Source organism: Rhincodon typus, chromosome 17, assembly GCF_021869965.1.
Source record: "Rhincodon typus isolate 14 chromosome 17, sRhiTyp1.1, whole genome shotgun sequence".
In the NCBI taxonomy this organism is placed as follows: domain Eukaryota; kingdom Metazoa; phylum Chordata; class Chondrichthyes; order Orectolobiformes; family Rhincodontidae; genus Rhincodon; species Rhincodon typus.
The window spans coordinates 48,304,318-48,321,576 of record NC_063348.1 but is presented as its reverse complement, the minus strand read 5'-3'; the positions used below and the strand labels follow the sequence as shown (position 1 = coordinate 48,321,576).

General features: G+C 40.7%; 1 protein-coding gene across 1 annotated transcript in view; it reads right to left on the bottom strand.

The window, feature by feature from the left end:
- Positions 1–17,259, bottom strand: part of LOC109922926 (very-long-chain 3-oxoacyl-CoA reductase-A-like) — a 155,547-nt gene that overhangs the window by 13,300 nt on the left and 124,988 nt on the right. Inside the window, exons 7-8 of the mRNA XM_048606889.1 lie at positions 4,980–5,014; positions 1,967–2,048 (exon numbers count right to left, since the gene is read on the bottom strand). Coding sequence (XP_048462846.1) covers positions 1,967–2,048; positions 4,980–5,014 — 117 coding nt within the window. The remainder of the gene's footprint in view (positions 1–1,966; positions 2,049–4,979; positions 5,015–17,259) is intronic.

The window sequence follows — 17,259 nt, the reverse complement described above, 5'->3', positions numbered from 1 at the left end:
GTGTGTGTGTGTGTGTGTGTGTGTGTGTGTGTGTGTGTGTGTGTGTTCAGGGCAGTTTTGTCCACTGACTTTGATTGGTTTTCAAATTAACCAGTTGTTATGTGCTCAGCATAGTAACAAGCACTTGGTTAGTTTCTGGACGGGGGTGGGGGGTGGAAATCATATTCAGAGACAGTGAAAGGATGAATCCTCAGAGTGAATGAACGACTGAGAATCAGTGTTGCTACAATGTTGCGTCATTAGTGAAGAACTGCACGGAGCCAAAAGAAAACAAATCATCCATGTCCTTGATCCAGATTTGTGCCAGAACTGTGTTTCTGGTTAATTTCCCCTCCGCCACTCAATATTTTTCTTCATTCATGTGTATGGGAGTTTTTAAAAAGGGTAGAGTTTAAGTTATTGAGTCATAAGTTAGCAATTCATGTTTTTTTGCCATTGATTGAAAGCAGTTTGATTACAATAAACACTTATTTTCTTGTTAATTGAAAAGAACTGGTGTGTACATTCATTTAATCTGAATTAGACAGTTAATAGAATTGGACAATTCAAAGTTTAAATCAAATTTTCACATCTGGGACAACTCCAGGAATTGTGGAGCCCGATTTCCAGTGCATTACCCTGGTGGGGTATGACATTTGAAATATACTATATTTATGGCACTTTATAAACACAAATGGTTATTAATCATGGGATGTAGGTGTCACTGGCTAGGCCAGCATTCATTGCCTATCCAGAGAAGTAGTGGTGAGCTGCCTTCAATAAATACTGCTGGCTATTTGATGTAGAAAGGCCCGTAATGTCATTGAGAGGGAGTTCCAAAACTTTGACCCAACGACAGTGAAAAATGGCAAGTCAGGATGGTGAGAATATTCAAGAACAAATCATCAAAACCTGAGCAAATGTAACTCAAAACTGTTGACAATGAACATCACTGGCAAGCTACCAGATTTTTCCTCATTCTACAAGAGCTAAACAAAAACTTCTATAAGAATTGAATTAGCCATAATCTGCTGTTGCAGCACCTCAAGTTCAATTGTCTTAGCATCTACGTCACTTCCAAATACACACTGAAGAGGCAGTTAAGAATTGTTTACAATTCTATTCTGTAAGGAGCTTAGAGAAATGAACATGCATGAATGTGCTAAGGACGACACATTTAACTACTTTCCACAAAGCAGACTTCCCTGCCAGGAACGTTTTGTTTGGGATATCACAATACTTCTGTTGTTTAAATTCACTGTTGAACAAATATTACTGGGATCGCACATATTTCACAATATAGAATTTGACACACCAAAGTTGTAACTCGAGCAAGCTGTCAAAAATATCAAGTTGAATCTGCTTTTTAGGCTACAAACTGAGACATAAAAGTGGAGGCCAAACTTTCACTGTACACTGAATAAATTTTGCGAGATTCCCATCAGCATTTGCTTCTGTAAACACGGTAAAACAATGAAAATATCTATGACCCATTTTTGTTACCAGGTGTTGGCATTATGCACTCCTAATTTAGTTACAGCTTTGTACAGATAATAGGTAGCTCCATCTACCTTATCTCAATGTGTTGTAAGCTTCAGTGCATTTTCTGCAAAACTTATTAATATTTCTTAATGTCATTAAAACTTAATATTGATAACAACATTAAAGTCTTAAAACTCATTAAATGCAAAGTGCTGCAGATGCTGGCAGTCTGGAGAAACTGGCAGCATCTGAAGAGAGAAAAACAGTTAATATTGAGGCCTGAATGACTTTTTTTTCAAACATTTAACATGCGCAGTTGCTATGATTTAAAAACAATATCCAATTCAAACATTTGATACATTGGGCAAAAATCAGATTGTAACTGTGGGAAAGACAAAGAAACAAAACATAAATGCAATGGGAATTTACAGGGTAACCGGCCCTTTACATCACGTGTACCAACATAAACACAGAAAGAGAATTGTAAGGATAGGCAACACGTCACCTTGGTGGCAGAGTAGAGAGTCAGTAAAGGTACAGGATAGAGTGCAGTAGCTGATGACACATTGAGGATGATGCCTTTTGACCTGTTAAAAATACGCACAATACAATTAACCACTGGAATAAACAAGGATGATTTTTATACCGAACATTCAAGGTAACATTATAAACATAAAAAGTTTAACCCTTAAGTTGCTATAATAGAAGCTCTGAAATAAATCATTAAAAGGATTATTTCATGTGCATAATGGAAAGATTTTGCAATAGTTATACAACCACCTTCATGCTGACGGCAAAGTTGTGAGCAATAAGACAGTAGCTATGATATGCTCAGTGCACTGAAACCATGAGGTGTGACTCTCTTCAACAAGTTAGTTCACACTATTTTGAATTTACGATGAGTGAACCATAACTGCATGCATATAACCTGACTTCAGAAATCAAAGCTAATGAAAAGTGTGGATACTGCACTGCTATTTAATAGGAAGTGGACTTTTGGATATTTATCCAACTATCTATTACACAATTAACCATAATCTCAAGGAGAAAAGGTGCACAGAAAATTTCTCAGATGAAACAAATGCAAATTTATATTCGAGAAAACAGATTTCTGCTCAAGTGAATCTACTAACACGTGATCAGAAAACAATTTCAGAATAGATATTTGGCAATACAATGCATACTTATTTACAGTCTGAAGCTCTGGACATGGTAAAAATGTGTAATTGAGACACCATATTTGAGATTTTGAAGTGAAATGACAGGCAAAATATTCAAGAAGTAGTTAGGTTTGAAAACATTTGCCCAATGTTTGATTGATTGATTGGACCGTTTAGCCTGAACTAAAATGCTATTTTCTGGATTACAAGTAAAAGAATATCCTTCTAAAAGGAACACAGACTCATGGAAAGCTATACTGACTCCCCATTACAAATCAAAGATCAAGACTACACAGAGAATCCAATGTAGGGGAAACAAAAATGGCAGAATTGCAGCACTATTTTCACCTCAGTTCTCTCTCAAGACCAAGTACTTGTAACAGTTTATATACTTCTTTCAGTAATCAGACTACACCTGTGGCCTTCCTGATCCCGTGTGATACTCGTGCATTTCTTACCCATGTATATGTACATTACACAAAGGTATTTACAAGGTACATGTCATGTTCCTCAGTCAGTGCACCTGACAGTAAACATGTCGATATACCCACAGCTTTCCTCCTTTCATACGGAGCACTTGGGTTTATGCCAGGGTCTCAAATGACAATTCAGAATCCATAACGGAATGCATGTGATCCTTGCTTTCAAGTCAGTTGCAGTATAGCTAGATTGGCAGAATTTTTTTTAAACATAGGATCAAGAGATCATTTCCTATTTAAGGTGCTGAATAGTAATAAACATCACTTAAATGTCTGTTAATTACCTTTGCCTCATGATCACCAGATACAATGATGCAGCTGCAAGGAAATGATGGTACTCCCCATGTGTTTACAAAATTATTTACTTTCCGCAAAAAGCTAATTAAGGGCTCTAATGAACACAAACATTCATTGAGACAAAAAGAAAAAAGGTGCATTCCAGGCAAAACATTTGAAGGTGAATCTCAAATCTATCTATTGATGTTTGTAAAAGATCATAGTTTTTAAATTGATCTACAATGTAATGTAGCATTACTGGAAAATTAACTAGGGTTCCACCCGCAACCAAGTGACATCCAGAGAACTATAAACCGCAGTCTTGTAAATCTTATTCACTAGTGACATTAACGGTTTACAATGACTTCCTAAAAAAAATGCAAGTCCATACTTTGTAGTGAAACACTTAAAATTTCATACCAACGAACAGATAGAATTATTGCACAGTGCTAATTCTACTAGGCCTCCAAGTGTCCAACTTTTAACATCCATAACACTGGGCTGTTTTGTATAGATTAACAATCCATATTTAAGACTTGTCTGCAAACCAGAGCAGCTTTCCTTATGTAGGACTGTACTAGGAAGCTACTAAAAAAAGCAAGGAAAAAGAAAAGAAAAGAAATGTTGTTAAAAAGCTTGATGCATGTCCCCCTTTCCACAGCACGAGGTTGCTGCCAGTTGTGATTGTCTCCCATTCTCAGCATTCCTCTGCTTCTGGGACTGGTCACTGGACAGCTGGCAGAGAAGCGGGCAACTCCGATTTAACTGCTGACAATGCACAAGGAGCCTCAGGAACTATGACAGGCACCAGCAGCTCACCCAATTTATTCAAAACAATTTGGCTACTCACGTATAGGTACATTTTAGGTCTCCTGGTTGATGGGTGGGTTCTGTGATGTTTATAGGCTTGAAATAGCCTGTGACCAACGTTTACACTTTTATCTTTGACCCTGCAATGCCTCAGGCTGAGGAAAGGAAGACAGACTTTGATGACAATTTCAGGAGCAATGATGTAAGGACATGGAAGTTTTAAATTGTTTACATTAGGTTGGAAAACCTTAAAATCAGACAAGATGCAGAACAGCAAAATATGTGACCTTTTAACCTATGAAAGACATCATAAGTGATGAATGTGTGAGCCAACAATTAATGTGGTTCTCACATTTGTGGAATAAATCTGAAGTTTCTTTTAGTTGTGGAGTCTCAGGAGTTCAGCTTCTTTCACACAGGGCCAATACATCATTTTTAAATGACCAGTGAATAAAAAGCTCTGTATTCACTTATTTCAGTGCTGTTTATGGCTGGTGAGGTTATCCCTGGGAAACACCACTGCAACTGCCTTTAAAAATGTCAAAAACCTACTGCAGAAAACTAGGTTGTGCTAGACTGATGACTCATTCTTTTTTTGAGTGTGTTCACCTACAGAAAGAAATAGCCACAGTATCAAAAGGGAAGACTTCCTTGAGCCTATGAATCATTCTCTATGATACATATATTGTTACTCAATCATTTAAACAGGGCGACAAGGTTCATTAGTCATTCTAAATGAATTCTTGAAGGAAGGGATTCTCCCTTATAAATAATAATGACTTGAGTGACTCACCGCTTCACCATCGCAGGCAATACCATCTTAGTCATCTGCAGGAGAAAAATAAGTGAAATATCAAAAGAAAATTCAAAAGAAATTGTAAACCTAATCTAAGAATTGTGTTGTACCCTAAAATTTATCAAAAGAAATAAAACCAAAATATGACAGGTCTTCACATGAGTCTGTAGCATAAATATTTTCTTTTAGCATAATCCTCTTTGAAAAACTCCTACACATACAAGCTAGAAAAATCTTGTATGAGCATCACAAACAGCGTCCCCTCCCTGTTTAAGCTGCAAAACAAGGGTGGTACAGTTTCTTTACAGTAAGTGAATAGCAGGCATCAGGTAGAGTAGTTATACCAGAACAGGCTGCAAAGGGTTCTGAAAAGCTTCGCCAAACATCCACAAGGACATGCAGCACAGTGGCTCAGTGCTTACCAAAGCTGCCTTGCAGCGCCAGGGACTCAGATTTGATTCTAGCATCGGGCAACTGTCTGCGTCAAGTTGGCACATTCTCCCACGTTTGCGTGGGCTCCCTCCAGGTCCTCCTGCTCCCTCCCACAGTCCAAAGATGTGCCATTAGGAAGACTGGCCATGCTAAATTGCCCAGGGTCCAGGGCTGTGCAGGCTAGGTGGGTTAGCCATGGGAAATGCAGGGTTACAGGGCTAGAGTCGGGGGTGGGTCTGGGTTGGATGCTCTTCTGAGGGTCAGTGTGGACTCGATGGGCCAAATGGCCTGTTTCCACACTGTAGGGATTCTACGATTCTATGATTTAATTGGACCAGAAATTTACTGATGGTTATGTTAACCTTACTGCCTTCTTTCCAGCCACATGCCAGCTCTCTGGCACCTCCTCCTTTCGCCCCCTTGATCGTGACCCCACCCCCAACCACCAAATCATCATCTCCCAGACCATCCACAACCTCATCACTTCAGGTGACCTCCCACCCACAGCCTCCAACCTCCGTTTCCCAACCCCACACCGCCTGTTTCTATCTCCTTCCCAAAATCCACAAACCTGACTGCCCTGGTCGACCCATTGTCTCCACCTGCTCCTGCCCCACTGAACTCATCTCGACTCCATTTTCTCCCCCTTGGTCCAGGAACTCCCCACCTATGTCCATGACACCACCCACACCCTCCACCGCCTCCAAAACTTCCGATTCCCTGGTCCCCAACACCATATCTTTACCACGGACGTCCAGTCCCTATACACTTGCATTCCCCATGCAGATTGCCTAAAGGCCCTCTGCTTCTTCCTGTCCCGCAGGCCAAACTAGTCCCCCTCCACTGACACCCATATCCACTTAGCTGAACTCGTCCTCACCCTTAACAACTTCTCCTTCAATTCCTCCCACTTCCTACAGACAAAGGGGGTGGCCATGGGTTCCCGCATGGGCCCAAGCTATGCCCGCCTCTTTGTAGGATACGTGGAACAATCCCTCTTCCAAAGCTACACTGGCCCTATCCCCCACCTCTTCCTCCGTTACATCGATGACTGTATCGGCGCCGCCTTGTGCTCCCACAGGAGCTCGAACAGTTCATCCATGTTACTAACACCTTCCACCCCAACCTTAAGTTCACCTGGACCTCTGTTTCCATCTCTGGCAACCACCTGGAAACCGATATTCATTTCAAGCCCACCGACTCCCACAGCTACCTAGAATACACCAGTTCTCTCCCACCTTCCTGCAAAAATGCCATCCCCTATTCCCAATTCTTTCGCCTCCACCACATCTGCTCCCAAGATGAGGCATTCCACTCCCGGACATCCCAGATGTCCTCGTTTCTCAAGGACCGCAACTTCCCCTCCACAGTGGTCGAAAACACCCTCGACCACGTCTCTCACATTTCCCACAACTCATCCCTCACACCCCCTCCCCGCAATAACAACCAAAACAGAATCCCCCTCGTCCTCACGTACCACCCCACCAATCTCTGGATCCAACGCATCATCCTCCGGCACTTCTGCCATCTGCAATCAGACCCCACCACCAAAGACATTTTTCCCTCCCCACCCTTATTTGCCTCTCTCCGTGACTCCCTTGTCCGCTCCACACTCCCCACCAGCCCTGGCACTTTTCCCTGCAACCGCAGGAAGTGCTACACCTGCCCCTACACCATCCCCCTCACCCCCATCCCAGGCCCCAAGAAAACATTCTACTTCCAACAGATGTTCACCTGCACATCTGCTAATATGGTATTCTGTATCTGCTGTTCCCAATGTGGCCTCCTCTATATCGGAGAAACCAAGAGGAGGCTTGGAGACTGCTTTGTAGAACGCCTACGCTAAGTTCGCGACAAACAACTGCATCTCCCAGTTGCGAACCACTTCAACTCTCCCTCCCACTCCTTGGATGACATGTCCATCCTGGGCCTCCTCCAATGCCACAATGATGCCACCCGAAGGTTGCAGGAACAGCAACTCATATTTCACTTGGGAACCCTGAAGCCCAACGGTATCAATGTGGACTTCACAAGCTTCAAAATCTCCCCTCCCCCAACTGCATCCCAAAACCAGCCCAGCTCGTCCCCGCCTCCCTAACCTGTCCACTCCTCCCACCTCAAGCCCCACCCCCCACCTCCTACCTACCAGCCTCATCCCCACCTCCTTGACCTGTCTGTCTTCCCTAGACTGACCAACCCCCATCCTAATTCCCCACCTACACTCACCTTTACTGGCTCCATTCCCGCCTCTTTGACCTGTCCGTCTCCTCTCCACCTATCTGCTCCTTTATCCATCTTCCATCCGCTTCCCCCTCTCTCCCTATTTATTTCAGAATTCCCTTCCCCTCTCCCATTTCTGAAGAAGGGTCCAGACCTTATGTCAAAGATAAGTGATAACTGAAGACCAGCTGCTTCCAATCAGGCTTTGAAACAACAATCAAAAGGCAAATAGGGACTAGGCCCGAAACATCAGCTTTCCTGCTCCTCTGATGCTGCTTGGCCTGCTGTGTTCATCCAGCTCTACACCTGGTTATCTCTGCCTTCTTTTCAAATGATACAGGACCCAGATGAGGAAAGATCAATAAACACCTGAAAAGAACACTAGTCCTGAAAATGAACAGGAGAAGCTTCAGTACGATCAGGGGCATCAACACAATTCTCTGCTACTGACAGCGAGCTCCATCCTTCCCACTGAACAACCACAATAACCCCCTACATGCATCACCCACCTCAATCTCACCTACCCCTCCCCCCAGACCCACCCCCCTCCCTCTATCCATTTCTGGGCTCTCCTCCCCCTCCCCAGCCCTGACAAAGGGTTTCGGCCCAAAACGTCAATTTTCCTGCTCCTCGGATACTGTCTGACCTGCTGTGCTTTTCCAGCTCCACATTTAATAATGCAACTGAATGTTGGAATACTATTGAGGGAGGGGAGAGTGGATCCAAGTCTAGTGTCTTCACCTTAAATAAAGTTAACTTTGAGGGCATGAAGACAGAGCCAGCTAAAGTCAACTGGGAAATTGGTTTACAGGTTAGGAATCATGGGATCTATCCCAGATTACTGTGAGAGGCAAGGGAAGAAATACCTGGGGCATTAGTGGACATCCTCACATCCTCTTCAATCACAGCGAGGTTCCAGAGGACTGGAGATTAGCCAATGTTGCTCTTTTGTTTAAGGAAGGAAGCAGGGACAATCCAGGAAATTACGGGCTGGTGAGTTGTGATGGGGAAGATCTTGGAGAAGATACTGAGGGACAAGGTATATGCACATTTGGAAGAAAATGGACTAGTTAGTGACAGGCAGCATGGTTTTGTACAGGGAAGATCATGTCTCACCAACCCAATTTTTTTTGAAGCGGTGACAAAGATAATTGATGAGGGAAAGGCTGCGGATGTAGTTTATATGGACTATAGTAAGGCATTTGATAAAGTCCCACATGGAAGATTGGTACAAAAACTAAAATCGCATGGGATTCTGGGTGGCTGGCTGGATGGATGGATACAAAACTGGCTTGGTCACAGAAGACAGAGGGTAGCGGTGGAAGGGTGTTTTTCCAGAATGGAGACCAGTAACTAGTGATGTTCCACAGGGATCAGTCTTAAGTCCTCTGTTGTTTGTAGTATACATAAACGATGTGGAGAAAATGTGGGTGGTCTTATTAGTAAGTCTGCAGATGACATGAATATTGATGGAGTTGTTAATAGCGCTGATGATAGTCAAGGGATACAACAGAATATAGGTAGATGTGTGACTTGGGCGCAGAAATAGCAGATGAAGTTTAATGGAGAAATGAGAGGTGACGCATTTTGGAGGATCAAATTTTGGTGTGAATTATATTGTAAGTGGCAGAACCCTTAGGAATATTAACACAGATGTGGGCATGCTGGTCCAAAGTTCCCTAAAAGTGGCAACACAGGTGGCCAAGGTGATTAAGAACGTGTATAGCATGCTTGCCTTCATTGGCTGGGGCATGGAGTACAAGAGTTGGTAAACCATGTTGCAGCTATATAAAACCCTTGAGCTGCATTTGGAGTATGGTGTGCAGTTTTGGTCACCAGATTACCAGAAGTACGTGGAAGCTTTGGAGAGAGTGCAGAGAAGGTTCACCAGGATGTTGCCTGGTCTCAACATCATTGGCTAGGAGGAAAGGTTAAAAAGACTTGGATTGTTTTCACTGGAAAGTGGTGGCTCAGAGGAGACCTGATAGAGGTCTACAAAATTGAGGGAGGTATAGATAGGGTGGATAGTCAGAGGCTTTTTCCCAGGGAGAACAGGATCAAGGTGAGAGGGAGAAAGTTTAAGGTGATGTGTGAGGGAAGCTTTTCATGCAGAGAGTGGTAGGAGCCTGGAATGCACTGCCAGAAGGAGTGCTGGTATCAGGCACATTGGCGTCATTTCAGAGGCATCTGGATGATTACATGTATAGGAAGGAATAAAGTGATATGGGCCAAATAAGAACAGGTGGTTTGTTTTTTTAGTTTAATGAGGGCATGATAATCAGTACAGGCTTGGCGGGCCAAAGGGTGTGTTCCTGTGCTGTACTTCTCTTTTGTTCTTTGAATCAAGAAACTAGCATACAAGTTCCCTGGGTAATAGGGAGGGTGAGTGAAATTTTGGTCTTTGGTTCAAAGGGAAGGGATTACATAAATAGGGAAATCTTATTAAAACTATACAAGGCACTTGTTTGGGGAGGGAGGGGCTGGGCATTGTGACACAGTGGTAGTGCCCCTACTTCTGGACCAGGAGGTCCACATTAATGTCCCACCTGCTCCAGGGGTATGTAACTGTATCGCTGAATAGGTTGATTAGAAAACATATACATGCACTAGCTGCATCACACCTAGACTGTGAAGAGTTTTGGTCCCCTTATCTAAGGAAAGATACAATAGTATTGGAAGCAGTCCACAGGAGGTTCACTAGGTTGATCCTGGACATGGAAGGATATTCTTATGAGGAGTTGAGCAGTTTGGGTCTGTACTCAGAGTTAAGATGACTGAGAGACAATTTTGTTAAAACATAGGACACATTTGGCTCAATAGGGTAGGCGCTGAAAGTTTGTTTCCATTTGTCAGAAAGTCTAGGGCCAGAGGGCACAATCTCCGAAAAAGGTGTCATCTATTTAAGATGGAGATGAGGAGGATTTCTTCTCCCAAAGAGTGGTGGATCCATTAATATAGTAAAAACATTGAGGGCAGTCGAGGCTAGGCCATGTATATTTTAAGGCCGAGAATATATAGATTTTTAAATCAGCAAGGGAATCAAGGGTTACGGCGAAAAGAGAGGAGTAGAGTGCAGAGGGCCAAATGGCTTCAATGTACTCATACGACTTATGGTCAGTAGCGATGCAGTGGTAAACATTCGACGAAGTATTTCAAAATACTCAGTAAAGGTACTTTCTCGTGAGGAAAAAAAGACTTAAGGGACGGATGCATTATTTGTAATTAACTAAGGGTGTTAACACGAATGACTAAACATTAAACAGAGAGAGAAAGCTAGCAAGAAAGAAGAGTTTTTAAAAGAGGTACATAACAGGAAAAAAAGCAAAGTGAGTGTTGATCTTCCAGAGAATGTGTTGAGACTGTCTCTCTACAGAATTAATGATTGAAAATAATGAAACGGCAGAAGAACTATAATAAAACAATAACAAAATAAATATTTTGCAGTTGCCTTCACTTTACAGGATATAAATGACAATTCAGAATTAATTGAGAGTCCAAAGGTGAAAGGGAGGGAGAAACTTGTTTAGTAGGGAAAGGATACAGTGATAAATTATTAGAACTAAAAGTTCCAGGTCCTAAAGGACTTTATCCCATTGTCTTAAAGGAAGCAGGCTGCTGAAATAGTAGATGCACTAATTTTAATTTTCCAAAGTTCCCTAGATTGTGAAAAGGTGCCACCGGATGGGCAAATAACAAATGCAACTTCTCTATTCAAGAAATGTGGAGAATGAAAGCCAGAAACTATAGATTAGCTGTTTTAACATCCGTCATAGGGAAAATGATTGATTATCGAGGAGAATAGAGCAGGGTGCTTTGAAAAATGTCAATCTCAATTAAGTTAATGAAAGGGAAGTCTTACTCGACTAACTATTAGAGTTTTTTGAGGAAGTAACAAGAAATATGGATGAAGAACAACCTAAGGATGTGGTGTACTTTGATTTCTAGAAGGCATGTGACAAGGTATCACGTTAAAGATTACAACACAAAATGAAAGCTTATGATGTGAGGAACCATAATAATGTGGATAGAAGATTGTTTAATTCATTAAAAGAAAACAGTAGGTGTGAGGACTAGAATGTCCAGAAATCAAGCAGTAGTCTCGAGTAATTACAGTTTACACTAATGACTCGGTTGAAGGAACCAAATGTACGATTGCTAAATTTGTTTACAGCCAGGCCACCTAACCTGCACACCTTTGGACTGTGGGAAGAAACTGGAGCACCTGGAGGAAACCCATGCCAACACAGGGATAACGTGCAAATTCCACACAAACATAATCACCGAAGGCTAGAATCAAACCAAGGTCCCTGGCGCTGTGAGGCAACGGTGCTAACCTCTGAGCTATCGTGCTATATTACATATTCCATGACAAGAGAATATGCTTCACACAGGACAATACATAATTTGTATTGATTTGCATGCTCAATGACATCTCAAGAATCCACCAAGAACGACTATATACAAGTGTGTGGTTGATTCAGAATTAGGATATTCACTAAATTGGTATCTTTATCAAGTATCTTACTTGTACAGTACTGAACTTACATCCATTGACTATGAACATTAAATGCTGGTGCAAACCTGATACATGTCTGTAGTCTTGGGTGTGGGAATTTAATCTGTGACTAATATAAATATCAGGCCTGTATTCCAACAATGTGACCCATTTATCACTGATACTGAACCATAAAACTGGAAACTCCACTTGTAAGTTTTTAACAGATCAACCAAAGTGGTCTAATTAAATGTTTTAGAATCACAGACCTTCTTTAATATCATGTAAATAAAACACGCTGCTGCTATAGTAGTAATCTTACCAGACTAGCAATGCAGAGGCCCAGGATAATGCTCTAGGTTTGAACCCCATCATTGTAGCTACTTCAATTTAAATTGAACGGGTAAATGTGGAATTAAAAGCCAGCCTAATGTAACCACGGATGTCACAGATGCTCCCCTCTGGGGAGAAGACCATGCCTATCCTCAACATCCAGGCCACATTTGACATAGTATGGCATCAAAACTATGACACAATTAGAATCGAGGGAAAATTCTCCATTATTTGGAGTCAAACCTAGCACAAAGATGGCTGGGGTTTTTGGAAGCCAATTATCTCATTCCCATTCCATCACTGCAGGAGTTCCTTAGGGTAACCATCTTCACTTGCTTCAATTACCTTCCTTCCACCAGACGACCAAAAGGCTGATGGTTGCACTACATGGAGCACCATTTGCAGCAACTCAGATACTGGTGCTATCTATTTACAGCAAAACAGGGCCAACATCCAGATTCGGACTGATAATTGGCAAGTAACATTCATGCCACATGTGACAGTCAATAAACATCTCCAACAAGAGGATCCAACCATTTCACTGGATATTCAATGGTATTATCAACTACCTAATACCAATACGCAGTTAGCATTGACCAGAAGCTGAACTGGACTGGTCATTTAAATAGAATAGTTGCAAGAACAATTGAAGGGCTAGGAATTCGGAGGTGACCATTCATTCACTTTCCAATACCTCATGCCTGTTCACCATCTTCAAGACAAGTCAGGAGTGGAACAGAATACTGTTCACGTGCCTAGATAAGTGCAGCTTCAACAACGCAAAAAGCTCAAAACCATCCAAGACAAAACGCACAAGGCACTGCATAACTCACCAACCTCCCTTCAACAGCACATTCCCAACCTGGAAACTCTAGCAACTGGAATAACAAGAGCAGCAAATGCACAAGAGTTCCACCACCTGCAACCTCCCTTAGAAACCACACATACCATCTGGACTTGGAAATATATAGGCAAGCCTTCACTGTTATGGAATCCTGAAAGTACCATCCTAATTACTGCTGTTAGAATGTGAAATTAGTTTTGGTACTTGACTAGCAATCCTAGTCAGGAAATCAAGTCCACTGCAACAAATTGCAAATTCAGTAGATCTGATAATCTGTTGACCTATATCAAGAAACCAAGCAAAATATCACATTTTCATTGAAAAAAAAGACAGTTTAAGGAATGTAATGTGCTACTCTTACACAGCCAGGCTACAGGATTCCAGACCTACACAACATGCATTACTCTGTACGATCTCTGAAATGCGCTGAAGTCAATTGATTTTACAACAATTACTACAAAGAAGTGGCCCACTAATTTTCAAGACAACCAAAGACTGGCAATATGATGCTACACTCAAAGAATCAGTTATGCAGTGAATTATAACATTCAACCTCATTAACTCAATGTATCCTCCTTATGAAACGTGGCCCAAACCCCACACAATATTCCAACAGCAGCCAAATCTTGTTCACCCTTTCTTAGCCTTATTTTTGCCTTTAGGGGTCTTCATATCTGTACAACAAGGTGCATCTGCTAAAGTCTAGCCGTTACAGATGAACTACTCCTCCCCGTCTTTTCATGCAATTGCTTAGAGTGAACTGCAGCAATCACTGATCAAGCATCCTGCTAGCCTCTGCCATTCATTAGTCTTATACACTCTCATCATTTACTAATTCCTCAATTTGACATAATCAAATCTAGATTCTGTTTCCTCACACCCCAAAGTGATATTTTATGGCCCTGGTTTGTTTCAACATCTGAAATAGAGACCACCATGAAAAGGTACTGACCAGTCCAAAAACTTCTTTAGTTTCACCATTTCCTCTGTTCTCCAATCAGTTCTCCATATGTGACAATTGTTTTTACCATTTGATATTTTGTTTTAACAATGCAATGACAGCTTTAATTTTAATTATTCAGTAAATCAGTTGCCCTAGAAATTTTAAAATTCATTTCAAAATAGCTTGATTTTCTTAAGTACAGAAATGTCACGCCACTCAAAGACTTTACAAGTTAAAGACAAGGATCATTCACTGAAATGCATTAGTACTAAGGTAATGTTAGCATTGAGGGAGATTTTTTGCTATTAAGATTACACTCTAAAATGTGTGGGAATTATTTTGTAAACCAATGTATTCCTAATTAAGTGCAACAGGACTGTTAGTTTTCTTATTTAAATAAATTATGCAATTAACAGTTTTCTTCGTTGCCACAAACCTGTAAGTTGCTATTTAAATAAACCTACACCTGCAGAAAACTTCATTGAAACGATCCTCTGAAAATAAATCAGCATCATAGAATTTGTGTGTATTATAGGAACAGCTGCAAAATGTAAACACTATTGAATTAAATAGAGATTAAAGACAAAATTGGTTCACAAATTGTCAATTTGCATTAAAGTCATGCAGTGGTTTTCACACAAGTACAGGGTATAGTTTCAGTGATTTCAATTGTCTTGCAAATGACAACTGTCCTGTGTTGGAAACTGGATGCTCATGGTGGTAATGGGGAGGGTGTGTTAATTAATTTCTGTTCAGTAGCATTGAGATTTTTAAACAGACCTTGCAATTATATGAAACTAGCACTTTTAAAAAAGCTGTCAGTTAGGTTAGGTGATCAATTGCAGAACTTAGGGATCCTGAACTAATTTATTAAAATTTTGATCCAGAAGATAATTCAGGGGCTGGCAATGAAATGGAAGCTTCATTATGCTTGCACACAGAGCAATAACTTCATGTTTGCCAAGGTCTGCAGCGTTTTCATTAGTCGAGTGATTTTTATGAGTGAGCTACCAGTTCCATTAGGAAACCAGTAGCAGCTGAAGTACAATCATTTTATCGGATTCCTGGAACTCCCCTTACTGAGCACTAGTGGCTACAAGCTAACTGCAGGGCTTTGCCAATCTCTCTCAATTTTATTTTTTGACATGCTAAATGAAACTGCTTTTTCATTCCAGACAGATGCAACAAAATATTAATGATAGCATGATCAAAGGAGATCCAGGGAAGTGCCTGCAATATCTACCTCTTGGATGAAATTAAAAAGGCAGTGCCTTATAATTATGTTTTAATTTAATTTCCAATAACTGATCATAGCACAAACATCCTTCCACAAATAGCTCTTATAATTTCATTTGCTTCATGTCTTTTAACCCTTGCTTTAAAATACACAAAAACTGAAATCACCACATTGGTGTAATTATCTCTTTGTGGAGATTTGCTAGCAAATTTCTCAGGCACGAGTTCAGACACTGGTGCATTTTAACTTGTCTTAAAGAAGAAATGTGAACCAGCTAGAAGCCATATGCTCCATAAACACACCCAAAGCTTTTCTTTTAACAGTGACTTTCAAATGTTAGTATTCTATTAGCCATAATTACTTTATATTCTATTTGTCAGAATGACCACTCATCTGTGCATTGAAAGCTTAAATGGTCTGAAGGCACATAAGTTACAGGTATATCTTAATGGCAAACAGAGCAAGCTCCTGCTTTCACTAAATGATATCAATGCTGTTTTAACTTCATGTTCTTCATAACCAGTTGTAAACCAGTGGTGCCAAAGAACATTATTTTTAAAAAAACATCAAATTAGAGCAAATAAACTAGGTGAGATGGTTCATAGATCAAAGCCCACTTGTTATGCTGCACTGACTATTAAGCAATTGTGTATCCACATGGTGATTTCTTGAATCAACTCCAGGATTCAAATTAGCAAATTTAGAGTTTAGATGCTCACTGTTGATTAAATGGATTGACTTCACTCCTAAGTCGTCATCAACAACGTTAGGAGGACAAGAGTTGTAGTAGCAGATAGCTTTTATTCCACCCTCTCCTCACTGAAAACCACAATAAACCAAACTAAATCTGACATAGAGTCATTATATGCAAGGGCATCAAAACCTAAAAACAAATTCCACTGACTGAGAAGTGCCAAACAGTACAAGAATTTTGGTCATTAGTTTAAATATCAATTTGAGACCATTTGTTTAAATGGCCTAACTACCGTACCAGTGTTGCAGAAAATAGCAAAACCTTTAGGCGCAACTAATAGGAGTAAACAGGAGAACATATTAAAAAATCTAATTGTTATCAAAGTTAGTGAACTACTTTGCAATATTAGCATACTTTTGAGAAGTACAGAATTCAAGAGCACGAGTGAAAGAAACTTAAAACAAGGACTAAAAAAAGTTAATCATACTTCATCCATTCCATTTTCAGGGCAGATTGATGTGACTGCCTTGCGACAGCTATAGTTGTCAGCACATAGTATGTCTGACAATTAGTCCCAATGAACCAAATCAGAATGAAACAGCTTCCTATTACTTAAGGATAAATGTGGCACATTGACCAGGATTCAATTATATTTTAAAAAAAAACGCAGTTTCTTGTTCTACAAAGCATGCACAAAGCGAATGAATGCTGCAAGACATGCAAACATCAAGACTGGAAACACATGAGCATGTGTATGCAACAATCATATTGACACACATTTTCCCCTTCTTAGTTGCTTATTAACAAGTCAAATAGTTTGACAATTGGTTGGTACTATTTTTAGAGTTTGATAGTTGGGACCAAGATACTCTTGTGGATATGGGCATTTCTGGATTCCTCCAAAGTGATTTTAAACAGCTAAGAGAGTAGGTACAGTAAGAAGAGCACGGTGGAATTTTACATTATGTTTGAAAGTGAGGCAGTTCAATCTGAAGCATGGGTATTAAATTGGAATAAGAGAAGTCAGAAAGGCATGAGGAACAAATTGGCTGAGGTGGATTGGGAAAGTGACTGCACAC